The 18,144-nt window shown below is 47.0% G+C and overlaps 2 protein-coding genes across 6 annotated transcripts; both read left to right on the top strand.

Annotated features, from left to right (window-relative positions):
- The first annotated feature begins 908 nt into the window (after window positions 1-908).
- On the top strand, window positions 909-14,975 carry TfIIA-L (transcription factor IIA L). Of its 5 annotated transcripts, none has more exons than XM_077666442.1 (9): window positions 909-1,166; window positions 2,408-2,509; window positions 5,087-5,204; window positions 5,276-5,299; window positions 7,265-7,339; window positions 7,466-7,602; window positions 10,607-10,786; window positions 11,359-11,634; window positions 14,635-14,975. In XM_077666442.1, exons 1-9 carry the CDS (start codon window positions 1,149-1,151, stop codon window positions 14,740-14,742), a joined length of 1,038 nt encoding a protein of 345 aa, XP_077522568.1. In that variant the 5' UTR covers window positions 909-1,148; the 3' UTR covers window positions 14,743-14,975. The 5 variants fall into 5 exon arrangements, with proteins under 5 accessions (XP_077522568.1, XP_077522572.1, XP_077522569.1 ...); XM_077666446.1 differs by having other exon boundaries at window positions 931-1,166; window positions 2,408-4,410; window positions 4,462-5,204; XM_077666443.1 differs by lacking the exon at window positions 5,276-5,299 and having other exon boundaries at window positions 938-1,166.
- A 1,897-nt stretch (window positions 14,976-16,872) lies between these two features.
- On the top strand, window positions 16,873-17,710 carry spn-B (X-ray repair cross complementing protein spindle B). Its single transcript, XM_077666441.1, has one exon. It carries the CDS (start codon window positions 16,907-16,909, stop codon window positions 17,708-17,710), a length of 804 nt encoding a protein of 267 aa, XP_077522567.1. The 5' UTR covers window positions 16,873-16,906.
- The last annotated feature ends 434 nt before the right edge of the window (window positions 17,711-18,144 follow it).

The following is an 18,144-nucleotide window of genomic DNA, read 5'->3' as shown; positions in this document are numbered from 1 at the left end:
GTAGGACCAGGCATAAAGACAGCTCTGGTTTTGAGAAACACTTTATGTTGAAACCTGCCTTATGTGTATATGTTGCAGTATGTACTTAACGGATCTTGAAAGTGCAAGGATGGTCAATGTGATTATCAGTGAGGTGGATGCATTAATTGCTAGTGACCCCAGGTATGGTCTTCTCAGCCTAGACTGTTCACTTCTTTTTGCGCGTAAATGTTGCACAGAGGCAAGATTTTACACGAGTTCGTAAGCTATGTTGGCATGCAGGTTGCATTGCTCAATTGTTACAGCATTTATGAGCCACGGGCAGCTGGAGGTGGGGGGGGGGGGGGGGGGGGGGGGGCAGTTCTAATTATACCATGCATTTGTTTTTTTCGTCAGAAAAGTGGTCCAGCATGTTTCCTGTTTAAAAGGTATGGGTGCAGGTGGGGGGAGCCATGATGGAGTTGCGGATAAATTTATTTGGGCAAAAATACAGGACGAGCCCCGATTTTGGGCGGGGTGAAGGCCAGTTAGGGATTAACGATTTTTTTTAGTCTCGAGGTCGTTGTGCTCATCTTCTTTAGGCGATAAGGTTAAAACGCAGATTACAGTACTACCAAGGTGGTACTACTGCACTGCAAACACAAACTACATATCAAACGCCTGCGGAAGCCGGCCTGTCATCATACTACTTTTTGTATTGTGTAGTTGGTTAACGCAATGTAGCAAACGCACGGCGCAGCCAGAACGACCCTGACATCGGTCCTATCGGTCTTTTGATGGTCGCCCGATGTCGCCTGGCCATCATTATCATCATCATCATCGCTGTGGCCATAGAGTAACTATGCACTGTGGCGAAGTATAGGCTAGGTGGCGCAAGCTGCCTCCCGATACAAAGGATAAAGACATTATTATCCCTCCACTCAACACAGATACGAACACGACGTTAACGACATCTAGCAACGTTGCTCAACAGTTGCCAACGGAAGACGGAGACTAGCAGCATAGCCTGGCCAGGCCTGGCCATAGGCGCGTTAAAGGGTTGACTGAGCTTCGTACTGCTTCGCATGACTGAACCGAGGATCTGAAAGAATCTGTGATCGGTGGATTCCACCGACGTAGCTTGGCGCGCAACCGTTGGGAGCGGCCCGGGGACCACCGGTTTGGATTCCATGGCCGCAGCTGGCGTGGTGCGTGACACTCATTTTTGGCTATCTCCGCGTGCACTGCGGTGGGGCCGGCCGAGTTGAATTCCCGCACTCCGCAAACGTGCTCTTTAGCGCTTCGAAGGAAGTGCTTGGGGCAAGAAGCAATTCTTACTGCTGTCGCATTTAAATGAAATGCGTACGCGTAATCCATCCAACGTCCTTCCGCCGCCTCAGCTTAGGAGTTTGGCTGGATGAACTGCGGGTGGTCATCGCTACTGCACTGCATGCTAACGGCCAAATTAGCCCTACCACGAGTTAAATCGTTAAGCTTTCGGCATTCTTCAGCTCGAAAGGTCAACGCCTTTCGGTGCCGCACATGACAACGAAGGTCGGAACAATGCAGTCGGTGTCCGCTTGCCGCGGTAATGCTTGAATCGGTGCAGTGCTGTGTGTGCTGCAGATCGCTGCGGCTGCACGGATGTGGCCTGTAAAAGGCAGGTGTTCAGTTTCTGCTCGTAGTGAGGCGTGGTGAGCACTGGAGGTAGCCAGTTTCAAACGGACGTTCTCATAGCGTTATCGAAATGAAACTGCGCATACTACCTGTGTACTGTGCAGTTCAACCAAGCAAGTCCAGGCATAGGTGGCGAAATAACTTTGGCTTGGGCTGCACTATTTGCGAGTTTATTATTTGAATATTGCTAACTTTATACACATTCTGTGTTCCTAGTATGTACGTATGCTTACGCTGTGAGTGCGCGAATTCGTGGTACAAGTAAAATCGTCCTCCTAGGCTGACGCTGCGAAACATCCACTTGTGTCCTGCTTAAGCCCTCCGGTAATTGGGTACTGTGTTTACACTGCAAGAAAATTACCACCGACATTTCCCTTCGGTTAATGTTGTGTGATATTCTCATTTCCGGTTTGAACTGGTGAGCTTTGTTCACCCCAGGAAATCTTAAATGCCATCTGGGGCTTCTGTACTTTGTTGAACTTATTGGAAAAAAAAAAGTGTTTACCTTTGGTCAGCTATGGAAATGTCTGTGATTGTTAGTCAGTGACTTTAGACTTTTCATGTCTATAAAACTTATATTGGTCTAATTTCATCATATGTATTCAGTTGCTGCAAAAGGTTAGCCCCACGTGAGACATTTGAGGTGACCATCGGAAAGCTTTTAGTGTCAGTGCAAAAGTCGGCTACTACACGTGGCCAGTGGGTGAGGTATAGAAAGCAGTGGATAGACGGGATTGTTTTTGCAAGGGATGTACATTTCTTCTGTCCGCAGCCCAAGCTGTACAGGAGTGTGATTGAGGATGTCATCAATGGGGTGAAAGACGTATTCCTGGATGAAGGCGTCGACGAGCAGGCTCTTCAGGAGCTGCGTCAGGTGAGCACAATTGTTGGTCGGCCGTAATGTTGGCCAATTTCCTGCCAGTCCTTTCTTTCCAACTCTTAGCATGTGTATTTTCGGTGAAAAAAAGAATTTAAAAACACATTGACTCACAAAAAGCAACAAACAGTGGGGCTGCTGTTTCTTGGTTTCTCTCTGTCCTTGTTTTTTGTGCTGCTTTTTTACTGAAGGACACACGAACTAGCACAATTTAATATCTGAGTACGCTTAAAGGGGCTCTGAATAAAGTTGCGGTATCCGTGGGATATTAAAGGGCGCTGTTCCATGAACCTTCTAACAAGAATTTTTTAAATGCGTTTTTCAGAAGCTTGGTTATCTGCTGTCAAAATATAAATTTCAGCATTTTCGCCCCTTTCCATCTCCTCTTGTCACTTCTTACACGCTGAAAGGTTAATGTTCCTCTGCCAACACTCATTGCCGGCTGTCAACATTCACGGGAATAGACCTCTCTCGACCTTCGTCACGCATGACGTTTTGGAGGAGGGGCGAAGGGCATGACTTGGAGTGGTTCGCAAAACAGTCCGCTGATGGTGGCATGGTGCAGTGGATTTGGTCTCGTGTAGTGACGGTTTGCTCTGTTTTTTCAATGGTGTCGAGTTTTTACGCATTGGAAGGCGCTAATCAATCTAAGAAGACCAGCTGCATGTATTCCTTCCGCTTTCCGAATAGCGAAAACGAATGAGAAATGGGTTTTGGAACCGTGCAGAGAGCTAAGTGACCGATGTCAAGCTCTGTCAGGATCTTCGGAGTGCACTTGGTTATAAGCGCATTTACTCAGGTACTCATGCACGAATTTATTTTTGGGTGAACAAGCAAGCACTTAGTTTGCTTTATTCTCCTCCCAAATGGATCTTACTGAAATCATGACCGATGGAGCTCTCAAAGACCCGGATGGCACGTGACTGCTGGAAATACTCTTCAAGAGCTACTAAATAGGCATTCATAGTTTATTCCAATGTGGCAGTATGTGTTCAAGAAGCTAGCTTCTGTCACGAGACGGCCTGCCAGCACCTCGGCCGCTCAAAGTACAGCCGCAATCCAACCTGAAATCTTAACATACCGTGCTCGGTCAAGCGCTGTCATGTCCGAGTAGAAAGGAGGTCTTGCTTGCATCATTTCTGTGCGCTTTCAAATATTGGCGCGCTCTGCATAAATGTTGTGCGCTGTTGTACAAAACGCGCTTAATTACCCCGCTGTTTTATGTACAGCTGGTTCTACCGATGCACACCGGATTGGTTGTTCCACACTTACCCTGAATGATATACGTTCTAGCAATGACATCATGTGTTCGGCAGGCAGAACGAAATCTAAACGAGACAAACTAGAAATGTCTGTACCTGAGAAAAAAATTGGCCAGTCAAGCTTGATGCTTGTGCATACGCTGCTGTCGTCGCTTACGAGTGCCCACATGCACTTTGTATGAGCTGTGCAGTCACTTCTGTGAGGGGCCTTTAGGATGCTGTAACCAGTGCTGAGGTCTGAAATAAATTCCTTTGCCAACTTTTCCTTCCATTGCGAGGTCCAGTACTTTTCAAGCGGTTAGGATTTCTCTGCCTGCGCACTACACAGGTCAGGCTTGTTCTAATACACAAAAATATCTCCGAAGTGCACGTTTGCTGTAGACTTGAAATTACTTTTCCTGTTGCCACTCGCTAATATGTTTGGGCACTGGAATGCCATCTACTTGGGCCGTATCTAAATATAGGTAATGCACAATTTCAGGCAGAAAATATGCAGCTTCCGACAGCTCTCGATGCTCTGTACAGCAGGCAGACCCGACCAAAAAAGCCGCTTTTGCCAACCAAGTCCGTTTTCTTTCAGCGTGCTCTCTTGCTCACATGCTTCCCAAACGTCACATTGTTTACAAAAGGGGAGAGGTCTATATTCCCTGTGGAGCAGAGCTTCTTGACCCGCCGAGGCCATAGTAGCTACGTGACGTCTAAAAGAATCGAGCTAATAGCCATATTTTAACCGACAGATGCAGGAGCATGAGATGGAGGGTGCGAGTATGAAAAAGTTGCTGGAAAGGGCTCATCATCTTTTCGTGCAATTGTGGGTTCTCCGCTGTGTGTAGAAGTGTCACTGTGTGTTATTTGGCTCAGGTGTTCGTGACAACACAGTGCAGAGGTTGAGCAAGCAGAAGGCATTTTCCTCAGAAGGCATTTCAGAGTTTTTTTAATAATGTGGACGTTGCACTAAGATGAGTAAGTATGAATAAAAGTTGAACAATCCTGAGCCAACTTGTTCAGTAATAAATGAGCAAAACATCGCAGGTTCCTACTAAAGGAAAAGTGCCAAAAAAAAAAATGCTGCCTTTGCCCAATAAACATAGATTGCATGTCAGCTTCCTTTGCTGTTTTCTGCTGGTTAAATGTCATCTTGTTAAAGTAAGTTCGGCGAACAAAGAAAATAAAGGATAATCAATGCGTGATGACCATGTCTGGCCTGCCTTGTTTTAACCTTGCTTGCGCTAGAGCATTTACAAGCATTCTGTACATTTTTTGTTTAAGCATATGTACGGGGATCTTTGTGTGGTTGCATTTGTGAATGCAGATCTGGGAGAAGAAGTTACTTGAGTCAAAGGCCATTGACCCACCGGACCACCCTGTGCCCACCCAGGTCACCCGCCCACAGGCTACTGCAACAGCTACTCTGCAGCCCACCACACAGAGTAAGCTCATCTTGTTTGCATTCTTCACATCGCCAACCTCATCATTTTTCTTGTGTGTATGTTTCTTACAGTCACTCGGCAGCCCACCATACAGAGTAAGCTTACCATCCGTGCATACTTCACATCACGAACCTCTTGTCAGTTTTCTTGTGTGAATATTTCTTTCTTCATACACTTATGGCCTTGTGTTGGCCCTGAAAGCTTTCTCACAAAAGCCTCTGGGAAAGGCCAAAGTAACTATGGCAGCGCGAAAAAAAAAAATTCTAGCCGGTGCCATAGCCAGGAACAGCATTAAAGAGGGACAATGAGGACGAATTGAAGTTGGCTTGTGTCAATAGATTGCTGCATTCCAGTGACAAACAGGCCAGTTGTAATGAAAAACGTAGATTTTATAAGCTAGAAAAGAACAAAGAAATTAAATACAAGTGTTGCTACCGCCACCCATTTTCGCAAGAATAACACGGTGCTTACAAGACAGCTTTTTGTGCAGATCCCCGATGCTTGGCTGCACCACATTCACTTCTAGATGGCAATCACGGAGTCCTTCTAGGTCTTGACGTCACGAGTTGCAGAAAAATTTTTGAATGCAATTTTCTCAGCAGCAAACTTGATATTTGCTGCCAAACAAATTTCAGCGTAGGCAGAAAAGACCACTGAATCGATTTTTACCGGGAAGCTAAATTGGACGGAGTTAATGTCCTCATTGTTCCTTCAAAGCTATAAAAATGACCTCAACATAAGTGATGTGTAGTCACTGGTGGAATTTGGCATTCGTTGTGGTTACACCTTGCGCATTAATTCGGTGCCCCCATCATCTTATTCACTGTAGTGGCCAGGAAAACCCGTTATACTTAGTGGCACGAGCTAGAACGTTTTATTTTTCACTCTTTTTGCCTGGCCCAGCATACTTCTTGCGGTGCCCAGGAGCCCCGTTGTGCCTTTGGCGGTGCGAGTTGAGCATTTTATTTTTAATTCTTTGCTCAACGGCCCACTCTGTTCTTTACAGTGTCCAGAAAACTTAGCAGCATTTGCTGGTGCGTCGCTGGTACCGAGCAGTCTCCTTTGCTTGATTATTTGACAGCTAGTAGTGGTATGTGCTTGTGTGAGAATCTGCACACATGGTGTGGGTATGTGATTCTCCACAAGAGCTTAGCTGAATTATAGCTGGCACGACCTGCGAGTAAAGGCATGCTTAATTTAAGTGCGTAGAGGAAGCAAGGTAATGCATTACCACTAGTGAGATCGATCACTGTCTCTTATGTGAACAATTTCCTGGCAGGCTTTCTTTCGTTTATCTCTGTCCCTGAGCTTTTTTTTTATCTTTAGATTAAGCCCTGATTGTATTTTACCCTCGCATTACGTGACTGGTTCGTTCAGTGCCCTGCGAACCTCCGCTTCTGTCATGTTATTTTGCCTCTGCTTGAGCAGCAAGCCGTGGCAAATGGCTTTTAGGCTAGTCCTATGGCTCGTCTTTTCGGCACACTGCTTCAGGCTGCTCGACTGTTGCTATAAGCCTTTTCACGACCCTCGGGAAAACTAGTTTTCTGGGCTGTGGGGAGAATGTGGGGGAACTAAATCCTCAACTCTTTCCTGTACTACGAGCACAGTCCAGTGCCCAATGTGGCGGCGCCCATGGACCTGTTTGTGAAAAGGTCTATAGCACAGAGACAGGGCACAAGAACGACATGGATGGGAGTCGATTGGCAAACTTTTCTTTTTTTTCTTCGTGGGATGGAAATATATAGGTATGCGAGGGGAGAGTATGTGAGCTAGAGCGGAGGCGTGTCAGCTGCTGTCAGGTTGTCACTACCAGGTGTAAAAATGAAGTCAGCGCTCCACAACTACCACCATTTGCTTGTGACATCACATGAGCAGCCTGGATTGGGGAACTGATACTACCAAACGCTTTCTCTGCAAAATGTTTGAAAGCAAAACAAAAAAAAAGAAATCACTACTATTGCACTAGAAAACTGGGAATTATGTTGTTTTTAGCTGTGGCATTAGCATGGTTCCTAGTGGAAAAAAGAAAGTTCGAATCTTGCTGTGTGTACTCTTTTAAGGGAATCCAAGTTGTCCAGACCCTCCGAATGCCGTTACCTATGGCATCCCTTTCAGCCTGGGTGTGCCTGGAAAATGTGAGGCATCATTATTTTTTTGTGTATGCGTGCCAGTGCCTGTGGCGTCTTCAATTCGAGGTTATTCTCCCTCTAGAAAAAGTGGGAGAGAGAAGTTCTTGCTGATCTGTTTGTGGGTTTTTGCAGCTGCCCAGCCGCTGACAATAGGGCCCAATGGCTTGGTGCAGCCCACCCTGGTTCAGTACCACCCCCCCTTGCGGGGTTCCCCAGCCCTGGTGGACCAGAAGCTGACCATCACTCTGCCCGGCCAGGCAACTGTCATGGTGAGTGTGGGGCTGCGCTGCTGTAGCACTGGTGGCACACGCCATTTCTGCCCTTCAAGTGCAGTGCGAGAAGCAACGCATTCCACCAAAAGCATGGCACGATCTCAACTGCACGTTCATTTTGCCAGATAAATCGCTTAACTAAGAACAAGCATTGCTACTGCAGTTAAGCCTAGATGTAACGAACTGCCGTGTAACAAATTCCTCGATATGAATCATTCCTTTATGCGCTTTATTTTGGGACTAAATACTTGTGCAACAGAATCTTGATGATCCTGATTGATACGAATTCGTAAAATGCCTTGGTCAGAGTGCATTGTGCGCATTGGGCAGAAATTCATACTTTAAGAGCTACTCCTTGCCGCACTGCTGATGATAGAAACACACGAGCCGTGACTGCGCCCTCGAGCATCAAGTACTTGCTGTCCGTACATTGCCGATGTGATCGCCAGTTGTGCAGTGCGCACCACGAGCAGTGAGCAGCAGTGCATGGCCCGTACATTGCGTGCGCCTTAAGGCAGCGCTGGCGGCCAGCTATAAGTAAACCCCGTCAGCCAAAAACAGATTAACATAAACTGCCTACGAATTTTGTTCGTTTTGGATGATGAGAATATTTATCGTGACCCCGTGAGATTCATATGATCGAGATTCTACTGTTATTGTGATTGCCCATAGCACTGTTTTCCAACGCAGCCAGGCATTATTAATTAGGTTTGGGCATTTTCAAGAGGTCATGCATCTGCATGCTCGTTTTTCGTATGCACGTAGGACGGCAAGGGATAGAAGTAAAACGTGTGTGCTTCCTCGGCATCTTTTGATTTCTCATGAGGTTCCTTCAGGGTAAAAAGATTGAAGGCCGATGCTAGTTTGTACGTGCTCGTGCAAACCTGGAAGTGGGAGAGCTTTTGTGGCCATACACTGCAAAACCTCATTGATACATTTAAAAATGAAATGCCAAAAAGGACATATTATCTGGGAAAATGTATGATCCAAACTACCTAATTTCGAAAAATGTAACTGTTGAATGAGGTTCAAAGGCATTTATTTAAAATTTTGCTGCATAAAAATGCTGATTAGCGTTTCTTGGCACAAGGTTTGAACAGCTCGTTATCTAGTGCTCGCAGAATTTGGTCTGCATTTGCACTGCCTTAAGCACGGAATGAACCTCGCAACACATCCGGTCTGTCGGTGGCGACGCTGAAAGTAAAAGAAATCTCTTCATTTTTTTATGCTTCGCCTCCTTGCACCTGTGCACTCACGGGAAGCCATTGCAGCTGACTTTCAGGGTGTTCTTGCTTTTCATGCTTCATTCCCCAGAGCCAGTCTGCTCATATGTAAGCGCGGCATTATAGTTGTCGAATGCTTTCTCCCCTTGTCCTTAGGCACCACACAGAAGCCATTGTTGCGTCTTCACATGAGTGGCAAACTTGTATGTTATCACTTTTTCTTTTTTTTATGTGTATGTGCGTGCGTGCATTCATGCTTTGCCCATTTGCACCTAGGTACTGCAGGGCAGCCGTGTCGCTTCATTCCAGCTTTACATGTGGCGGGCTCCCATTTTCGGTCCTCTTGTATGTTTGCACATGTGCTGTTGGTAACTCAATGTACTGTGTTTGCACACTAGTAAGTTGACTGGAATGTAAGTTGACCCCCCCCCCCAATATCGCATCTCGGGAAAAAAAAAAGAAATTCCAAAATGAAAAACTTGGAGGACACTTATGCTTCGTCTTTAAGAGTATAATGTGACAGCATCATCGAGGGCAGCTCACGAGGAGTCTATGGGAGGTGCCGGTTCTGCATGTTGACGAAGCATTGGCTCAAGGCCAGCGCGAAAAGCGCCACCGTGCCAGCCTTAGACTGTGGCGACAACGACTGCTTTTCCGCCTTATGAGCTCCTTAACGCTCTCACGTTAAAATGTATTAGTAGTTACTGGACTACCCGTCCACACTTGCGCCATCGTCCTCACTAATGCTGCTGTCGCCATCGCTGCTGCGGTCCCACAGCAAGTCATTCTGATGTCGAAATCCCCACACTCTGCAAACAACCGCACCACGCCATCACGTGGAACAGCTGAAAATTTAGCCTTGCTACAGCCGCCACGCTTGTATCACCCTTTCTGAGCCGTCGAACTTGTGGCCCAGTGTGCGGTTGTTCGTTTCAACAGCATAAAGAATGACAGCCATCTTGAATGTAGCCATGAACTAGCGCCTGACGCTTACTGGACCCTGAGCAGAAATGATGAATGATGAAGCACTAAATTAAAAACTGGTAAAATGTGTCCAGCAGCTGTCAAATCCGTCAAACAGAGCCAAAGAGAAACTAGGCATGCTATGTGTGAGCGGCATCGGCTCTTCCGTTAGCTACTGACACTCCTCGGAAGCACTGCCGTTCTGAATGATGGTGCCGACCACCAGGCCGGGGGAAATCTTCTGCCCATTAGAAAACCGGCGGGTATCTGGCGACAGTGGGGATCGAACCCAGCACCTCCCGAATGCGAAGTGGATGCTCTACCACAAGACCATCACAATTGGAACAGCGGCCCTTCCATCAACTATCGGCACTCTCGAGCACCAAGTGCGCAGTTGAAAGTAAAAAAAAGAAAAATCCTTTTCAGTAACCGCATGGTACTGGGTAGAGCCGTAGAGCAAACAAAGTTGCAGCCATGTTGTAGCATCCCTGATATCTCGTTTGTCTCACCTTTGTTTATGGTGCTATATTTTCTTTTCGAATGTAAGTCGACCCCCACCCACACACAGAACTTCGGATTTTCAAATTTAAAAAAATAGGCCGACTTACAATCATGTAAATGCGGTAGTAGCTGGGCATTATTATCTGGGAATGTATTAACTGGGAGAAAAATAGTGCAATAACTCTATGGGACATTATATTTAATGTTCGCGATTTTGACTGTGTGAAAGGGGAACATACCTGCGAGGTTTTGCTGTGTCTCTGCTCTGCGGTGCATTATTTTTGAGACCGTCTGCTGTGCATTTCTCGTTGCAGTCCTCTCCGGCCGCAGCTGCAGCCTTGGCTCTGCACCCAGATGTGGCTGCCAGCCTGATCCAGGGTGGCGTGATCAACGTGTCTGATCGACCAGCGGCCACGACAGCAGGCCCCCTCCAGTTTCACCCTGTGGTCACTCTCGCGGGAGGAGCGTACACCACCGCCACTGCTGCGGGTCAGGTGCGTTTTCACTTGTGGGCTGTTGTGATACTGCTTTGAACGGGACACCGAGGACGAATTAAAGTTGGTCTGTATCAATATATTAAAACAGAGCCTTTATATGCTAGGAGAGGCCAAAAAATGAAGCACAGGTGTTGCCGCCAGTGGCCGATTCTCACCAGCAAACTGCAATGATGTCAAGGCAGTTTTTTTTTTTTCGCACGTCTTTGGCTGAAAGTTGTAGCCATTCTCTTCTAAGTGGTGATCACAGAGTCCTTTTCGATATCTACATTTTCGGAAAAAAATTTTACATTTTTGAGTTCAGTTTTCTCAACAATAAACGCGTTTTTTTGCTATGAATCAAACATCAACCCAGCCACAAAAAGCCATACAATCAGTACTTACTGATGACAAAAATTGGAAGGAAGTTTCCCTAGTGTGTCTCTAAGGAAAGAAGAGCGTTCTTAAAAGTAAGTCCTCATGGACTTCCATTTGTGATCGACTGACTGCCTTAGCCTATATATATAGTATTTGTGCTTGTTGACTTGTCTTGTTACTAGCGTCTCATAGCCTACATCACTTGTTGCTGTCAGATGCCCACACAGGTCGTGACAGCGGCAGCGCCGCAGCCTGGCGTGGGTGGTGTGGTCCAGTTGGACGGGGTGCAGGACACCAGTGACGAGGACGAGGATGAAGATGAGTTCAATGAAGACGAAGAGGAAGGCAACGAGGATGGGCCACAGGAGGACGAGAACGAGGATGGCCCCCAAGAAGAGGTGGAGCCCCTCAACTCGGACGATGACGTCTCTGACGAGGAGGCCACCGAAAACTTTGAGATTGACAACGTGGTCGTCTGCCAGTACGACAAGGTAGAGTGCGGCGTAACAGAGAGCTTGTTTGACAGACCACTACGTCATCATTTGGACTAAAATACGGGTCGACATATACTTAGATATTGGAGGTACTAAATAATCAATAACAGCTTACCGTAGCTCTCCAGAGGGAAGTATATACAGTTGCTGACCGATTTTTTGGACTCGAAGCGACCCGAAAAAATGGTCCGAATAATCGAACAGTCCGAAAAATCCGTGCAGTACAAAAAAAATTGCTTTATTGAGATGAAATCGGCTTAAAAATGTCACTGGTTTTACCTTCCGGCAAATTTCTCTAGCTGATGATGATTTACGCCTGTATTTGTGCCAAAATTTTACTTTCACTGTACACGCTAGACAGCAAAGTCACGGCATTTAGTTGAATAATTCCCGCGCTTCTTGACGGATCCGGCGGCACCATGTTGTCCACAACCCGAGTGTGCACCACACCGCTCGTCAAACACACGCAAAGACAATGAACTTGACGTTCAGATCGGTGGAACCGCCGGACGCAATCACAAAACGGTGAACGAATGTAGCTTCGTGAAGACTCTCCACTCGGTCAACGCGGTCGGATTAACCCAAGTGACGAAACAGCGAGCGGCGAACGTACGAGACCCGCCGTGGTGGCTCAGTGGTTAGGGTGCTCGGTTACTGAATCGGAGTACCCGCTTTCGAACCCGACCGCTGTGGCCGCGTTTCGATGGAGGCAAAACAAAGGCGTCCGTGTGCTATGCTATGTCAGTGCATGTTAAAGATCCCCAGGTGGTCGAAATTATTCCGGAGCCCTCCACTACGGCTGCTCTTTCTTCCTTTCTTTTTTCAGTCCCTCCTTCATTTTTTCTCTTGCGCGGTTCAGGTGCCCAGCGATATTGCGAGATAGATACTGCGCCATTTACTTTCCCCAACTACCAATTTTCAATTTACAACGTATGAGAAAAGCGATAACTGCCCGCAAGAACGTTGGCGACAAAAGCAAGTTGACGGCGATGACAATCCGATTGCCACCTCGAAGTCTCAAAGATTGCAAGGACCTCTACTGGTATAAATTATACAGAAAGTATGTCAAGCCAATCCAACTGCAGAGTAAACCCACCTAAATCCAAGATGGCGCCTTTCGCGCCGGCAAAAAGCCGATAAAATGGCATATTTTGGCCCACAGGCGACTGAAATTAGTCCGAAAAATCGAACTCGAAGTCCGAAATATCCGTCGCGAATGTGTATGCGCTTCTATGGGATGACTGACGGTGCCTCATCGAAATTCGAATTATTGGAGTCTGAATTAGCCGTCGGCTACTGTAATTGTGTTATCTTGCCAGTACCTACCAGACAGAAATTTGGAGGTGGATGAAAAGGCTTGGAATTAAATCTGCAACACAGTCAGCTTTAGAAAGTGAAAAGACAGGGGTAATGTTATGAGACTATAAGAGAGCAAAGTGGTGTGGGGAACAAGCAGGAGTTAGGATTAGGCATCGTAAATTAAATCAAAAAGAGGAAATTGGCGTGCCCAGGGCGTGTACTGTGTAGAGTGGATAATTGATGGTCCCTCTAGAGGTTCACCGTACCAGATTGGATTCCAAGGAAAGCTGATTGTAGCATGGGGAAGCAGAAAGTCAGTTGGGCGGATGAGTTTAGGTAAGGTAGTGACATTGATGCAGGACAGGGTTAATTAAAGGTGGATGGGGGAGATCTTTGGCCTGCAGTACGTTGTCGCTAACAAGTAAGAGTGGTGTGTTTGTTGATTTGCATATGCAGAATGTAGTGCACTTAGATTTGTCATTAATGCCAGAAACATTGCTGTTATTTTCATACAGAGTAAAAGTAAAACATCAGTGGTACGATTACGGCTGATACAAACTCGTAGAATTCCCTGGCCGAAGTGCATTGTGCAGTTTTTAAAATTTCAGCTGGTCTGAATGCTCTTCTGTGCCCCTTTGCATTATTCGAACGCAGTAATGGCACCCACGAGGAGCGCTGTCCTCACATCGGCAATGCCACGCAGTATGCACCACTGAGCGGTGATGCGGAGTGCTTGTGGTGCATACTGTGTGATGGGTAATTGGCGTCATTTGTGGTGTGAGGACAGCACATCCACGTGGGTGTGACTCTCGCAGCTGCACATCGCCAACGCCACGATCGCCAGCGGCGCAGCAGGCGCTGCACATACTAATTGGCAGCGCGTCTAAATGAATTCAATCAGCAGCAAATAGATTTGCGTGAATGAATTTTCCTAGCTTCAGCATACGGATTGTTTTTTGAGGTATGAATTTCCAATGATTTGAATATTTTTCGTTATCCCGTGAAAGTCGTATCAGCGCGATTGTACTGTAGTTGTAATAGCAACCTTGGATGTTCTTATTGGAAACTGGCAACATGTGTGTGCTTTAGAATGTGTACTGCACTCTTTTAAGTTTTCTCTTGTGTTCCCGAATTACTAGTGGGCCATTAGTTCAGAAACTTTTCTAGCGACGGTCGCAGTCTGAAGAGGAACGTTTTGCTGCTGTTGCGATAGTTGTGTTTAGCTGTACTACTCGAGAAAAATTGCAGGCACAGAAGCTTCCTTGTGTTTTTTGTAGTGCACAAAATAATTGGACTGTTGAGGCTCAAAAGAGAAAGAAAAAATTCACAGGACAGTTCCGGCTGTGTAACACGAGATTCAGCGATAGCTGTGTAGGCATTTAGTTTTGGCAGGCGGCTGTTACAGAGCTACCCGTAGGCTTATGCGACCCAGGTTGGCCGTGACATATATTGACATCAGACGAGACACAAACAGACGCACAGCATTAATAAAGGCCTTAACACATCCTGTGTGGTGCCCTGTGGGATGATAACCATACCCGGGTTGCCGTGGTAACCATGGTAACACACCTACCGGTTACGCCAACAGCGACACGCAAGCCAGGGACGTGGTCCTAACAGCTATCGCTGTAAAAGTGTACATATCTTTCGTCAAAGATGAAGTGTCACTCGTAACTTTTTTTTTTTCCTTTTCTGCAGATATCGCGGAGTCGTAACCGTTGGAAGTTCCATTTCAAGGATGGCATAATGAACCTTCAGGGAAAGGACTACGTCTTCCAAAAAGCCATTGGTGATGCGGAGTGGTGAAGACACTGATGTTCCAGCACTCTGAAAGGGGATTGGGTGGGATGGGGAATAAAATCTGTGCATGTTTTTTTCATGATTTTTTTTTTTTGAAAAAAGTGCAGAAGTACCACTTTGGGCTGTTTGGTGATGCAGTGTAAATAAATAACAAAGGGACAGATAATAGGCTATGACCTTCCCTGCATCTTTTGATCAGTTGATTGATGGAATATAAAAAAATAAAGTTGATCACCATATTCACTTTCTCAAGTGTTTTCTTAACAAAAGTGATAATTCATTGCATTTTTGGTTCACTAACAAAGCCAGTGTGTTCAATTGCATTTTGTGTGGTCTGTCTGAAGACCACACACTAGTGATTTTGCATCTGCTGTTACAGGGTTTGTGCTTTAAAAAATCTAAACTGCATGAGACGCGAAAGTGTTTCTGAAGTTCAACCTGCCGACCAATAGGACCACCTGAGCAGCATGTTGAGCTCTGTCTGATGCCACGCGGCGATCCCTGATCATTTGCAGTAGCGTGCAAATAATGAGATTGGCATTCTGTCGTATTGCTCCGTGTTAATTTGAGTCTAGTGTGCACATTGCTACTTTTTTTTTGCATAAAGTGAAAGCTGGACAGTGCAGTAGAGGGAATAGAAATTTGAAGCAGCTGTTTAATTTGAATGAGGGTATTCTGTATGACTTGCATGATGGGCCTTATTGTTTGGTCAAAAAATAAATATTAAAATGCACTGGGCTGTACAGAAAACAAATGACAGTACCATGGTGCTGCTGGTTGACATAGACTAAAAAAAAAAAAAAGCTGCTGGTTGACAGCACTGCATAGTTGTGGGTTAGTCTGTGCATCTCTCGCTACTGGACATTATCCTTGTATGTGAAGAGAGAACTTTATTGACGGGAAAGGCAGAGAGGTTGGCCGGAAAAATAAATATCTGTCCTCCTAGTCTGCACTGGGGAACGGGAAGAGGAGAAAAAAAAAAAGAGGGTCACGATGGGGGGTGATGATGATGGTAGGAGGCAGATGAAAAAAAATACGTTAAAACAAGCCAAACTTTCTAACATCACAAACGCGAAGCAAGGTCCGTGTCGCTTAAAAAGCGTAAGAGCGCTCGCGTTGCCTGTACAGTTTTCAAACTATCTGGCCAAGCGCCGAGGATCAAATCCTCCGAGAGGGGCCGGCCTGGTGTCAAAAGACTTCAAAGCAGATGCAAGCATGAGTCTTTCTAGTGAATATGCTGGGCACGCCACTAAAACATGTTCTACAGTCTCTAGCAAGCCACATGTGGTCTGTGGCTGCTGTCTATGAATTTCAGTTGTCTGTGAAATTCAAACAAATGGCTGCAGTGTCTTCAGGCAGCTGGATGAGTACATTTGTGGAGAAAACCTACAGGTATCTCTGAAAACGAGTCTGTCCGTTACACAGATTACTCCGTGGACTAATCGAAGCAGCTTTTAATACACGTGGCGCCAACGAAACGTGTGCGCCTTGAGTTCCAAAACGTCTCTTTGCGTTGCGAAACAACGCACAAAGGTAAACAAAAGCAAATATATTCTTGCCACAGCATGAGACGGCTAGCGCTGGCATCGAATGCGCAGAAATACAGCGCTTGCGCAGAAAAGGCAGAGCAGGAAATTTATGGGGCAAAAAAGTAAACATGAACACGTGCGTGGTCCTTTTTTGTTTGTTTACACTTTCGGACACCTACGAACGCAGACCAGCGAAATGACGCGAGAACTACGGTAGGTCCGCATACTTTGCGGTTTGCATCGTTACATGTGCTAGTTTGGAGCGTGCATGTGTTCTTCTAACACGTTAAAAAAACTTACGCGCAGTATTTTACTTTTACCGAGAGAGGGAAAACAGTATAAATTTGAATTTTTATTCTTGATAAAACGTGTAGAACTCTTTAGCTTTGTTAACGTAGAGCTATCAGTGTGAAGCAACAACACATATCAACAAGGCTGCTGTCATCTTGAGACAAAAACTAAAAATTAATAAGAAATAACAACAAAATAAATAAAATCTTTGTCAAACAATTTTTAAATTGTTTTAAAATTGTTCTTTTACTATTAATTTGGAGTTTTTTTTTCTGCAACGTCTGCTCTGGCTGCTCAATGGCTACAAATTTACGTACTTCCAGAAGACGACTTTCAGGTCGGCCCACAGAATGGCGGGAAGTGCGGGGCCGTCTGAAGAATCTTCCGACATCGACCTGAGGCTGACGCCGCTTGAATACCGCCTGAGCGGCGGACTCTCGAGGAGCGAAGCGAGCCGACAGCTTGTCAGCGCGTGGCGACGCGGAGCGAGCGAGCCAGCGCGCCCAGAGTGGCGCCGGCTGAGCCTTGGTTGCCCCGTTCTGGACGCCTACCTCGATGGCGGCCCGAGCACCCGCGGCATCATCGAGTTGTGCGGCGAGAGCGGCAGCGGCAAGACCCAGCTCTGCCTTCAAACCGCGCTCACGGCAGCCGACGCGCATGTGTTGTACATCTGCACCGAGGAGCGCTTTCCGGATAAACGCCTGCGTCAGATGGACCCGACCGGAGTGCGCGGAGACCGGGTGCTGGTCGCGCAACTGGGAGAGTGGCCCATGCTGCTTCAGTGCTTGGAGACCTCGCTGCCGGCGCTGCGGCGGACGAGACGAGTGACGCTTTTGGTGATCGACTCCGTAGCGGCGCTGCTACGCGCGGACCCCGAGCGGGCGCAGGGGGTTCGACGCCTTGGCGCGCTGCTCGACGGGCTGTGGAGGTCGGGCGTCGCGGTGCTGTGCGTGAATCAGGTGACCGACGTGCCGGGTGGCCGCACGGCGCCGAGTCTGGGCCCGGCGTGGGCGAACCTGGTCACCACTCGGCTCTGCACGAGTCGTTCGCCGGGGGGCACGCGTTCCCTGCGCGTTGTCTACTCCCCCGCTATGGCTCGGCGGGAGCCGTGCCAGTTTGTGGTCACTGCCGGTGGAGTGCGAGGTTTGCGCTAAAGTTTCGTTTTTCCCGAGTGTGGGCCTTTGGTTCGGCGTTACCTCAACCGTGTTGGTCGTGATGTGCGCGCCTGCTCAAGTGCGGTAAATGTCGGTGGTGCGTGGTGCAGTTACCGAATGAACCATGTGACTCGTCGCCATGGTTTCCGGTTGCTCTGTCGCTCGGAGTGCAAGCGCAGAATGGTGTTAGTATAGATAGGAAGTGCGTAATTAGCATAAGTGAAAGATAAGAATGAAAAGGTTTGGCATTCAGAAACGTAGCACCTCATTGACTTGGTTCGGTTCTGCATGTGGATAAGCTTAGCTATGCAAGTTTGCGCAAGGCAGCGGGCAAGATGGTGCTGCGAAGGCTATTTAGAATGGTGCTGTCTTTACTTGGTTTAATGGATGTCACATCACTGCAGAAAGGTTGGAATCTGGCCGGGCACAGCAGC

The sequence above is a fragment of the Amblyomma americanum genome, chromosome 5 (assembly GCF_052857255.1).
Source record: "Amblyomma americanum isolate KBUSLIRL-KWMA chromosome 5, ASM5285725v1, whole genome shotgun sequence".
Taxonomy (NCBI): Eukaryota; Metazoa; Arthropoda; class Arachnida; order Ixodida; family Ixodidae; genus Amblyomma; species Amblyomma americanum.
The sequence above is the reverse complement of the archived record's forward strand: the minus strand, read 5'-3'. Positions and strand labels throughout refer to the sequence as shown.

Bases quoted from the DNA above. Each gene is read 5' to 3' on its own strand.
- TfIIA-L (XM_077666442.1), top strand. The intron at 5,300-7,264 runs GTAAGCTTACCA...TACTCTTTTAAG, and splicing joins TCGGCAGCCCACCATACAGA to GGAATCCAAGTTGTCCAGAC. The intron at 7,340-7,465 runs GTGAGGCATCAT...GGGTTTTTGCAG, and splicing joins CCTGGGTGTGCCTGGAAAAT to CTGCCCAGCCGCTGACAATA.
- spn-B (XM_077666441.1), top strand. From the start codon at position 16,907: ATGGCGGGAAGTGCGGGGCCGTCTGAAGAATCTTCCGACATCGACCTG.